General features: G+C 38.5%; 1 protein-coding gene across 1 annotated transcript in view; it reads left to right on the top strand.

Moving 5' to 3' along the window:
* Nucleotides 1-12,786, top strand: part of LOC120525291 — a 32,678-nt gene that overhangs the window by 7,389 nt on the left and 12,503 nt on the right. The window contains exon 2 of the mRNA XM_039747440.1: nucleotides 9,938-10,064. Coding sequence (XP_039603374.1) covers nucleotides 9,938-10,064 — 127 coding nt within the window. The remainder of the gene's footprint in view (nucleotides 1-9,937; nucleotides 10,065-12,786) is intronic.

Raw genomic sequence — 12,786 nt, 5'->3', positions numbered from 1 at the left:
GTTCCTTCTGGGTCTGCTGCTCTTTTTCTCCCTGGCCAGGATGCTTATCTGCCTATTAGGAGTCTCCCTTCCGAGTAAGGAACCATCCCCTCTCCTGGCTGGGATGCCCATCCAGCCCATTTCGCATCTACACTGTCCAGCCTTGAGCCTTCTCACCATTTCAACTCACTGCTGAAAAGGCAAAAGATTTGTCCAGAAACAAAAAAAAATGTCTATGATCCTCTCTTCCTGTTAAACAAGATTTTCTTTTCCTGATGGTGGGTTGCTTTTCTGCTCCACATAGATGTTAATTTCAAGAAGTTAAATCAACAGTAAAATTAAGCTTATTCTCTAATATTGGAATATTTTGTTCTTCCATCTTCTTTTTTGGAAAGGTGTCTGTTTTGGAAGAACTAGACACTTTGTGAAAGCTGTGAGATATACAGTAGTACCCCCAGCATAATACACCTGAATTGAAAGGGCTTTGCTTGTTCACATCATTAAGGACAACCCAGTAATTTCACAAGCTGATAGCTTTTTATTAAATAGACCAAATTGAGTTGGTGAGGATCCTCAAAGGTTTCATAAAGGGTCCATGAGCTCCAATGTCATGGTTATCATTGTTTTTATCTTTAGAAAAATAGTGATAGATACATAACTATCCTAGTTATTATACTGTAACTCTCCAAATAAGATATTTTTTATTTGTTTTGTATGTATAAAATAAAAACATCACAGAAAATCATTATAGACATAAACAGTTGTATAAAAGAGAAACTATAAAATAGCATAGCCAACTACTAGGTAGGGAAGCCTTGAATACAAACTGTACTTGGACAATTCCCCAAATTGCACCTCCTGCACCACCGGCTTCACCATTATGTCATTGCAGCTATTCATGGTTATGGTTATAATGGAAAAATATAGATCGTTTAGATCAAAAATATATATAATTTTAGAATTCTCTAATATCTCAATGCTTGATTTTCTGTGAAATGTTTAGACTGGTCACGATCTACTCCTTGCTTATGTTTATAAAGGTTAGTTCATATTATAAGAATTGTGGGGTTGTATATCGGCATAGACAACATCAGATATTGCCAGTCAGAGGTGCTGAACAATAAGTCAGACAAGGGTTACAGTATACTTCTGTTTCTATACAGCTGGTTATAATTCTTCTGTGAGGGACATGGCATCAGCTTGTTTGGCAACTGGGACCTCTTCTGGGAAGAACATAAGAAACTTTTAATGAGAACAAGCCATTCAGCTTAATCTCTATTCATCTTACTCTTCAAAAAATATCAAGCTAAGATCTGAATGTCCTCATTGTGCTAATGCCTACTACGCTGTTTGGTAATTATTCATTTAATATATAAGGATCTGTGCTGGTATCTGGAAGGTTGCTTGTTCAAATCCTTCTGTTACTGCCAGAAGGTATCCTACTCTGTTGGGCTCTTGAGCAAGGCTCTTAACCTGAAAATTGCTCCAAGGGTATTGGACAATGGTTGACCCTGCTCTCTGATCCCCAAAGGTCATGCAAAAAGACAGTTTCCCCTCAGAGATTAACAAAGTATATCAAAATAAAAAAACAATATCTATCTATATCTAATATCTATCCCTGGGTACAGTAATATGTATCTGCACAATTTTTGCTTAATCAACTTATTGAACATGTGTGTCCCCATGATGTGGGAATATGGAACAAACTACTGAGATGTGTAGTTGAAACAGAAAACTTTAACAAACTTTAAGAAGATTCTGGTTCTTGCTGAAGACCTTATTTTAAAGTAATACCTGAGATCCATTATACTAACTCCTTTCATAATTCTGAATAGTTAAATCATGACACCTTTTAATCTGTGTTTGCTTACACTGAAAAGATTCAACTCCTTTAAATTTTTCCTTATAGCTCATACTATAAAGTTCTGGAAACAGTTTAATCTCTCTTCTCTGGACATTATTTAGTGTGGTACCATTTACTGCATAATACCATGTACCTGTATGATATTACTGAGTCTTTAAAGCATCAGAATCCCGATTGTGTATAATATCTAAGCGTGCCTTATTTATTTGTTTATTTATTAATTTGTTTGTTTGTTTGTTCCCAAATAAAGAAAAGCTGTAAATTTCTTGGGATTACACTACATCTTTAAATTAGAAATTTGAGAGTCAGTTGTTTTGGGATAGTTGACTCTGGCTTTGTTCAAAACTGCCATTAATCTGACCATTTGATCCTCTTCATTGTGTACTGCCATCCACTCAACTAAAGGTGTTTCCCAGAGGAGAATGGAAGAAGACTTCAGCGCAGTAGGTGGATAGTTATGAGCACTAACAGATTGAGCACTGAAAGACAAGACAAAACTATCAAAACTTTCAATACTTTTTCAAAGCTAGCAGCAAATGTGGAGTTACATTTGGACATATTTAAGAATCAAAGTATGAAAATCTGCAATGGTTGAAGAAAGCAATAATTATGGAAATCCCCCAAGGTAAAAAAGAACATGATGTCAGGCAGAAAAATGAAAGTAACAAAAACCGATAAACTGAAGAAAACAACTGTAACCTCACCTCTATTAGTGAGATGGAAGATGGAAGTTGTCAGATATGAAATGAATGTGACAGTTAATGTCAGGGAAAGAAAAAGAGTTAAGATCTGTAAGAGAATGTAATTTAGACAACATAGTTATGAAAAAAAACAATGTGACAGTTCGAGTATTACTGCTACTTCCCTGTGACTTTTCCATTGTATGTCTCTTACCTCTCCTCTTCATTCAGCTGCTCCCGTTAGGCACTGAACCAGCGGATCATCTTCTTCCATATCTTTCTGTCCTCTGCATCTTGTTCTGTTACACCCATCACCTGCATGTTCTCTCTAATCCACATCCATAAACCTTCGCTTAGGCCTTCCTCTTTTCCTCTTCCCTGGCAGCTCTATCCTTAGCATCCTTCTCCAAATATACTCAGCATCTCTCCTCTGCACATGTCCAAACCAACGCAATCTCGCCACTCTGACTTTGTCTCCCAACCGTCCAACTTGAGCTGACCCTCTAATGTACTTGTTTCTAATCCTATCCATCCTCGTCACACCCAGTGCATATCTTAGCATCTTTATCTCTGCCACCTCCAGCTCTGTCTCCAGCTTTCTGGTCAGTGCCACTGTCTCCAACCCATATAACATAGCTGGTCTCATTACCGTCCTGGAGACCTTCCCTTTCACTCTTGCTGATACCCGTCTGTCACAAATTACTCCTGACACTCTTCTCCACCCATTCCACCCTGCCTGCCCTCTCTTCCACAATCCCCATTATTCTGTACTGTTGATCCTAAGTATTTAAACTCATCCACCTTCGCCAGCTCTACTCCCTGCATCCTCACCATTCCACTGACCTCCCTCTCATTTACACACATGTATTCTATCTTGTTCCTACTGAACTTCATTCCTCTCCTCTCTAGAGCATATCTCCACCTCTCCAGGGTCTCCTCAACCTACTCCCTACTATCGCTACAGATCACAATGTCATCAGCAAACATCATAGTCCAAGGGGACTCCTCTCTAATCTCGTCTGTCAGCCTGTCCATCACCATTGCAAATAAGAAAGGGCTCAGAGCCAATCCCTGATGTAATCCCACCTCCAACTTGAATGCATCCATCACTCCTACCGCAGACTTCACCACTGTCACACTTTCCTCGTACATATCCTGTACAACTCTTATGTATTGCTCTGCCACTCCCGACTTCCTCATACAATACTACAGCTCCTCTCGAGGCACCCTGTCATATGCTTTCTCCAGGTCCACAAAGACGCAATGCAACTCCTTCTGGCCTTCTCTAAACTTCTCCATCAACATCCTCAGAGCAAACATTGCATCTGTGGTGCTCTTTCTTGGCATGAAACCATACTGCTGCTCACTAATCATTACCTCACTTCTTAACCTAGCTTCCACTACTCTTTCCCATAACTTCATGCTGTGGCTCATCAATTTTATTCCCCTGTAGTTACTGCAGTCCTGCATATCCCCCTTATTCTTAAATATTGACACTTCTCTTCCACTCCTCAGGCATCTTCTCACTTTCCAAGATGCCATTAAATAATTTGGTTAAAAACTCCACTGCCATCTCTCCTAAACGCCTCCATGCTTCCATAGCTTTGTCATCTGGACCAACGGCCTTTCCATTTTTCATCCTCTTCAAAGCTGCCCTTACATCCTCCTTGCTAATCCGTTGCACTTCCTGATTCACTATCTCCACATCATCCAATCTCTTTCCATCTGCTCAACACACATTTCTCGTTTGTGAGTATGTTTCCATCTTTTTCTTTTATCACCCTAACCTGCTGCACATCTGTCCCAGTTCGGTTCCTCTGTCTAGCCAATCAGTACAGGTCCTTTTCTCCCTCCTTAGTGTCCAACCTGTCATACAACTCATCATACGCCTTTCCTTTAGCCTTCACCACCTCTCTCCTTGTACTCTTGTCTACTTTCTGCCTCTTTCTAACTATTCCACTTCTTCTTTCCCATCCTCTTCCTCTGTATACTCTCCTGTATTTCCTCATTCCACCACCAGGTTTCCTTTTCCTCCTTCCTCTTTCTAGATGTTACGCCAAGCACTCTTCTTGCTGTCACCCTTACTACATCTGCTGTAGTTTCCCAGCTGTATGGTAGCTCTTCACTGCCACCCAGTGCCTGTCTCACCTTCTCCCTAAACTGAACCTTGCAGCCTTCCTTTTTCAACTTCCACCATTTGATCCTTGGCTCTGCCCTCACTCTCTTCCTCTTCTTGATCTGGAACGTCATCCTACAGACCAACATTCTATGCTGCTTAACTACACTTTCCCCTGCCACCACTTTGCAGTCTTCAATCTCCTTCAGATCAACTCTTCTGCATAGGATATAATCTACTTGTGTGCATCTTCCTCCACTCTTGTATGTCACCCTATGTTCTTCCCTCTTCTTAAAATATGTATTCACCACAGCCATGTCCATCCTTTTGGCAAAATCCACTATCCTCTGACCTTCTTTATTCCTTTCCTTGACACCATACCTACCCATCGCCTCCTCGTCTCCACTTTTTCCTTCACCAACATGCCCATTGAAATCCACTCCAATCACCACTTTCTGTCCCTTGGGTACACTGTTCATCACTTCATCCAACTCACTCCAAAAATCTTCTTTCTTACCCATTGCACACCCAACTTGCAGTGCATATGCACTAACAACATTCATCATCACACCTCCAATTTCCAGCTTCATAATCATTACTCTGCCTGACACACTTTTCACCTCCAAAACACTCTTGAAATACTCTTCCTTCAGAATAGCTCCTACCCGATTTCTCCTCCCATTCACACCATGATAGAACAATTCGAATCCACCTCCAATCCACCTGGCCTTACTCCCCTTCCATTTAGTCTCTTGCACGCACAACATATCAACCTTCCTTCTCTCCATCATATCTGCTAACTCTCTCACCTTACCAGTCATACTGCCAACATTCAAAGTTCCTACCCTCAGTTCCACTCTCTTTACTTTCCTCCTCTCCTCCTGCCACCGGACACGTCTCCCCGCTCTTCTTCTCCTTCTTCTTTTTCGGCCAACAGTAGCCCAATTTCCGGCAGCATCCTGGTGGCAATCATTGTTAACTCTCCCCATTTTTTTGGGTTTAGGACTGGCATGAAGAAACACACTGGTTTGTGTATCCCCTTTGGCTGGGTTTATATATCTCTTACCAGTGATCTTAAAATGAAAAGTATAAATGCACTATTTTTTTGTAATTTGGACACCTTGGCTTTGAATTATATATGTTCAATAAAGTGCTTAATTTAAAATCACCATGAACAGTATACTGTATATAAGCCCCTCTGGAAATTTGAAAAACTTCATTCTTAAATAACATGTTCCACAGTGAACTATCATCCTGAGATGTATTATAATAACAGATGATCACTCACTTGTTCTTGAACATAATCAAGCTAAGTGTCTTGCTGAGGGTAATACAGTGAGTCAGAGGTGAAGACTGACCCCTCAGACTTGTAGTTTAATGTCTAGTATCGTACCAAGCAGAACACACTGCCGACCTATGCTTTAAAACACTAGGATCACATTGCTTGCCCCCACCAGCTGAAACTATTTTGTTAATAGTTCATGCAGCTTCATTTCTTAAGTGTTTTGTGGTGAATTGTTTAATGAGGGTATTTCTCCATAAACAGCTAACTTGAAGATTTTTCTTATTTATTTTATGAATGTTTCTTACTTTTTAAATATATTTATTGCAGTTAATTTGGAGATTAACAAGTCCTTCTCATGTCCCTTCTCTTTTTGGTATTGTTTGGTGGTACTTGAAGTGGATGTGTTGCCACAAATGATAGCTGCATTGTTAGACTTTCAAAGTATTCTGCTCTAATTATTGTCATCCTCCTGTACCATGAGTCAATTGAGATTGTGGCTTATATTAAATAATGGAATCTGGAAATAACATTTCTCCATGCTTTAAAAACATATTACTATTAGAGAAAGGGAAAAAACCCATATACTGTATTTATTTTGTTTTTCTTTTCCACACTATTCCAGCTTTTGTACTTATGTTGCATATAATTTTGCATGGAGAAACACAGTGGCACTGGGATTATTACTGATTAGAATTATAAGTAAAATACTTTATTATCATTGTAGCAGGACAATGAAGTTGTAAAAACTACAACTGTAAACAGACAAAACAAATAATTTAAAAGGAAGACATCCTATAGCAATTAAATACCGTACATAAATAAACAAGGGGTGTAAATTATTATCCACTAAAGTAATCATCATACATAATGGGGAAAAAAGCTATTCACAATTCCTTGAGTTTTTCAAATCTAAAATTCTGATGGTTCAAGGATAAAAAACTACCTGCAAATATTTTGGTTCTACTTTTAAAAATCTTGAACCACCAGTTGGAGGGCAGTAATGTGAATAATGACTGCCTGGAATGAGAAGGGTCTTTATTGATTTTCCATGCCTTGTGGAGGTATTGGGTACTTGAGGTATCTTCTAGGGATAGCAGAGACCAGCCAATGATTTTCTCTGCCATGGATATTACCCTTTGCAGAGCTTTTCCCCCTGCCTCTGTACAGCCAGTATACCATGCTGAAATACAGTATGCTCAAACACTCTCAATTATTGAGTGGTAGAAGGTCAACAGCCACTCCTGACAACAACAACAACAACATTTATTTATATAGCACATTTTCATACAAAATGTAGCTCAAAGTGCTTTACATGATGAAAAATAGAAAAATAAAAGATACAGTAAGCTAATAAAATAAGTCAACATTAATTAACATAGAATAAGAGTAAGGTCTGATGGCCAGGGTGGACAGAAAAAACAAAAAAATCTCCAGACGGCTGGAGAAAAAAATAAAATCTGCAGGGATTCCAGACCATGAGACCACCCAGTCCCCTCTGGGCATTCTACCTCACAAAAATGAAACAGTCTTCTTTGTATTTAGGGTTCTCACGGAAAGACTTAATGATGATGGTCATGGACTTCTGGCTTTTACACCATCTACTTCACCTCTCAGACCCAATAACTGCTTGTAATATGCAAATGGCATCGTATTGCTTCATAGGCTTCATAGGTCTAGATGCTTCATGAGTTAAAGCTTTAACCCAGGCACTGCTTCAGGAGTCTGCATGTTTCTCTGTGTCTACAAGGGTTTTCCATCAGGTATAACATCTTTTCTCATACATCTCAAAGACATGCATGTTGGGCTTACTGAGTGCTCTAAATTAACTCAGTGTTGGTGTGCACGAATGTGTGTTATGATGAAGTCTTGCTGTGTCCACATGTTGGTTCCCTGTTTGCACCCAATGCTGTCATTAGACCATTTTTGATTCAGCCCAACAAAGCTCACCAATCTTACTCATTTTATTCCTCCAAAATAACATCAAGTAGAGTTATGAATGTCCTACTGTTTACCACAACACTTGGAAACTTGTTCCACATGTCTATGCTTCTTTTTGTGAAGTTAAACTTCCTAATTAACAAGTTTCCAACCATACCCATGTGCTCTTGTTGAACTCATTTTAAATAATAGTCTCCATCCACTGTACTAATTCTTTTCATAATTTTAAAAAGTTCAGTCATATCACCTCTCAATCTCCTTTTGCTTAAACTGAGAAGGTTCAACTCCATCAATCTTTTTTCATAACTCATCCCCTGCAGTCCTGGAATCAGTCTAGTTCCTCAACCCTGGACGTTTTCTATTGCTGCTATGTCTTTTTTATAGCCTGGAGACCAAAACCGCACACAGTACTCCAGATGAGGCCTCACCAGTGTGTTATAATTCTAACTTTCATGCTCTATAACCTAGCATTCTGTTAACCTGTTTAACGTCTTCTGAACACTGTCTAGAAGTTGATAGTGAAGAGTACACTACAAATCCTTATCATAAGGTATAGTTTTAATTTTTAAATCTCCCATTGTTTATTCAAACCTAACATTTTTACTTCCTACTAGTAATAGTTTACATTTACTTACATTAAGTTTAATATGCCACAAGTCTGCCCTAGCCTGTATGCTGTCCAAGTTCCTCCGTAATGACTCAAATCATTCTAAAATATCTGTAAATCCACCTAGCTTGGTATCAGCTACAAATTTTACCAGCTTGTTTTTTATATTCCAAATCCAGATCTTTTCTGCATATTTAAAATATCAGCAACCCTAGAACTAACCCCTGAAGGACACCATTTTTAACATTGTCCAATTCTGATAAGGTTCCTCATAACATAACCTTCTGCTTCCTGTATTTTAGCTAATTCCGCACCTATATATACATTAGAAACATCAGAATAATAGAAAACTGTGATGAGAACAGGCCATTCAGCCCAACAACAGTGTCCATTCTATTCACCTAGATTGTCCAAAATAGCATCGAGTCAAGATCTGAAGGTCACTAAATTCCAGCTCTTCACCACATAACTTGGTAATTAATTCCATGTATCTATCGTTTTTGCCATTCTTTGTCTGAACTCTGCCTTTAACAAGTTTTCAACTATGTCCACATGTTCTTGATGCAAACTTTCTTTTAAATTAATAAATAGGATCTAATATACTACTAATTCAATTTCATAGTTTTAAACACTTCAATCATGCCTCTTTTAATCTCAGTTTGCTTAAACTGAAAAGGTTCAGCTCCTTTAATCTCTCTTCATAGCTTATATCTTTTAGTCCCAGAGTCTGCCTTGTTGATCTCCTCTGGACTTTCTCTGGTGCTGTCTTTTTTGTAATATGGAGACTAAAATTGCACACAGTGACCTGGAACTAGATCAGGCAATAAGGGAATGGATGGAAAAATTGAACCATTTGTTTTGTACTCTGAATGTGGTGTAATTGTATTTGGCATATTGAACGCTGGGCTTATACTGAGAACAAAAAGAATATAGTCATGTCCCCCCTTTGCTGTCCTACCTTTTTAAGATAGGATGACAATATCAAACACACTTAAGTCAATTGACTGGAGCTGGAGCCTGGGGTCTGACGCAGCTTTAAACAGGGCTTTAGACTGTCAGGGCTCACCCATTTATGCACACACACACACACAATGGACCAACTTACACTTGCCAGTTAACCTAACTTGCACACGTCTGTTGATGTGGGAGGAAAATCCAAACTGATAAGGAGAGAACATGCAAACACCTTACAGATAACAACCAGGCATGGGATTCAAACACAGGTAGATGGAGCTATGAAGCATTACATTATCACACCACCCCTTTGCATTTTTATAAATATTCGCTGATTCACATATAACATTCATTTCTATTTCTGAGTATTTGTTGTTTTTATTTTTTAATATTAATAATGTTTTGTAGACAGATATATTTGAAATTTGCATTTTATGAGATGTACTAATGCTAATTAGCATGAAAAAGTAGATTTATTTCTTAATAATACTGGGAAAAATATTTTTTTTTTAAGGAAATTCAAAAACATCACCTTTGGTAGTGACTGATGTGAAATTCTGCTTTAAAGATTTGAATATCTTTCTGCTCTGGAAGCCGGGGAATGGAAGTAATCTTACAAAATATTATGTGCAATATGGAATGTAAGTATTTAACTGGCAGTATCACAGATTTGATAATAGAGACTTAATGGACAGCCAAAAGAGGGACTTTATGGATAGAATTACTTTCATATAATATTCCACAGGTTTAAGCATACACAAGAAAGGAGTTTCTACACTGAGGTAGGTAAATAAGGCAATAAAACCTGTCTAATGCGTTATGACCTTAAAGAGGAAGTTGACACTTTTTTAACAAATGGGTTCCCTGTAACAGTGTCCAAGATATGTGCCATTACCTGAAAATATTTTGGTATCTGTTGTCAATGTTTTGACTAATTTATAATTTCCTCCAAAATAATATTTTTTAAGTTATTTCAAATGTTAAAAATTATTTAACATTTAATGTTTACATTAAGCATTTTTAAGTCAATGATTTTATTAAAACAATTAACTGAAGTTTCATTTTTCATATTCCCAGTAAGAGAGATACAGCAGTTTATTTTATGATTTTTCAAGATAGGGTATAAGAAGCCAATTGCTAGAAAGCATTCTTAAATAATTATTGTTCTATATTAGAGAGCCTCATAGGAAGATGTGTACAGATACTACATTTTAAATTTCAAAATGTACTTGATCTTGACCTATGGTGGCACTCATTTTCTCAAGACTTGCACCATACTGTACACTTTCAGTGACCTAATTTCTTTGGCACCTAAAATTCTGTCACAGTCTTTTCCCGAATTCCCGAATTAGTTATGTTCCAGGTCTGTTAAGTCTATCATACTGAATACTTATTCAAGTGTATATTATGTGGAATATCTGAAAACTGGAACTGAACATTTCAAAGTTTTTCAGTCCTTTTCATGTAATTCTAAATGACACGATGTAACACTGAAGGATTATTCATCTCATCTCATAATTCACACATTAATTCCTGGAAGAGCCTTTACATATTTTTGGTTGGATACAGTGCATCCGAAAAGTATTCACAGCGCATCACTTTTTCCAGATTTTGTTATGTTACAGCCTTATTCCAAAATGGATTAAATTAATTTTTTTCCTCAGAATTCTACACACAACACCCTATAATGACAACGTGAAAAAGTTTACTTGAGGTTTTTGCAAATTTATTAAAAATAAAAAAATTGAGAAAGCACATGTACATAAGTATTCACAGCCTTTGCCATGAAGCTCAAAATTGAGCTCAGGTGCATCCTGTTTCTCCTGATTATCCATGACATGTTTCTGCAGCTTAATTGGAGTCCACCTGTGGTAAATTCAGTTGATTGGACATGATTTGGAAAGGTACACACCTGTCTATATAAGGTCCCACAGTTGACAGTTCATGTCAGAGCACAAACCAAGCATGAAGTCAAAGGAATTGTCTGTAGACCTCCGAGACAGGATTGTCTCGTGGCACAAATCTGGGGAAGGTTACAGAAAAATTTCTGCTGCTTTGAAGGTCCCAATGAGCACAGTGGCCTCCATCATCCGTAGGTGGAAGAAGTTCGAAACCACCAGGACTCTTCCTAGAGCTGGCTAGCCATCTAAACTGAGCAATCGAGGGAGAAGGGCCTTAGTCAGGGAGGTGACCAAGAACCTGATGGTCACTCTGCCAGAACTCCAGAGGTCCTCTGCGGAGAGGGGAGAACCTTCCAGAAGGACAACCATCTCTGCAGCAATCCACCAATCAGGCCTGTATGGTAGAGTGGCCAGACGGAAGCCACTCCTTAGTAAAAGGCACATGGCAGCCTGCCTGGAGTTTGCCAAAAGGCACCTGAAGGACTCTCAGACCATGAGAAACAAAATTCTCTGGTCTGATGAGACAAAGATTGAACTCTTTGGTGTGAATGCCAGGCGTCACGTTTGGAGAAAACCAGGCACTGCTCATCACCAGGCCAATACCATCCCTACAGTGAAGCATGGTGGTGGCAGCATCATGCTGTGGGGATGTTTTTCAGCGGCAGGAACTGGGAGACTAGTCAGGATAAAGGGAAAGATGACTGCATCAATTTACAGAGACATCCTGGATGAAAACCTGCTCCAGAGCGCTCTTGGCGGTTCATCTTTCAGCAGGACAATGAGATCCAGCCAAGATATCAAAGGTGTGGCTTCAGGACAACCCTGTGAATGTCCTTGAGTGGCCCAGCCAGAGACCAGACTTGAATCCGATTGAACATCTCTGGAGAGATCTTAAAATGGCTGTGCACTGACGCTTCCCATCCAACCTGATGGAGCTTGAGAGGTGCTGCAAAGAGGAATGGGCAAAACTGGCCAATCATAGGTTTGCCAAGCTTGTGGCATCATATTCAAAAAGACTTGAGGCTGTAATTGCTGCCAAACGTGCATCGACAAAGTATTGAGCAAAGGCTGTGAATACTTATGTACATGTGATTTCTCAGTTTTTTTATTTTTAATAAATTTACAAAAAACTCAAGTAAACGTTTTTCACATTGTCATTATGGGGTGTTGTGTGTAGAATTCTGAGGAAAAAAATGAATTTAATCCATTTTGGAATAAGGCTGTAACATAATAAAATGTGGAAAAAGTGATGTGCTGTGAATACTTTCCGGATGCACTGTAACTACTATTTTTATCGATTAAATAGTGTTAAGGGAGAAAGAGCAGTCTATTAGTTTTCAAATGCAACCTGCTTTGTGGAATTTCATGATTGCTTAGGTCAACTGGCATTTTGCTCAGTAATATTTTACAGCCATTATAATTTTATGAGTGTTCACATTAGGAATGGAAGCAAATACGTTTT

This window comes from Polypterus senegalus, chromosome 3, assembly GCF_016835505.1.
Source record: "Polypterus senegalus isolate Bchr_013 chromosome 3, ASM1683550v1, whole genome shotgun sequence".
NCBI lineage: Eukaryota > Metazoa > Chordata > Cladistia > Polypteriformes > Polypteridae > Polypterus > Polypterus senegalus.
Note: the sequence above shows the minus strand (reverse complement) of the source record. Positions and strands in the feature narration are given on the sequence as shown.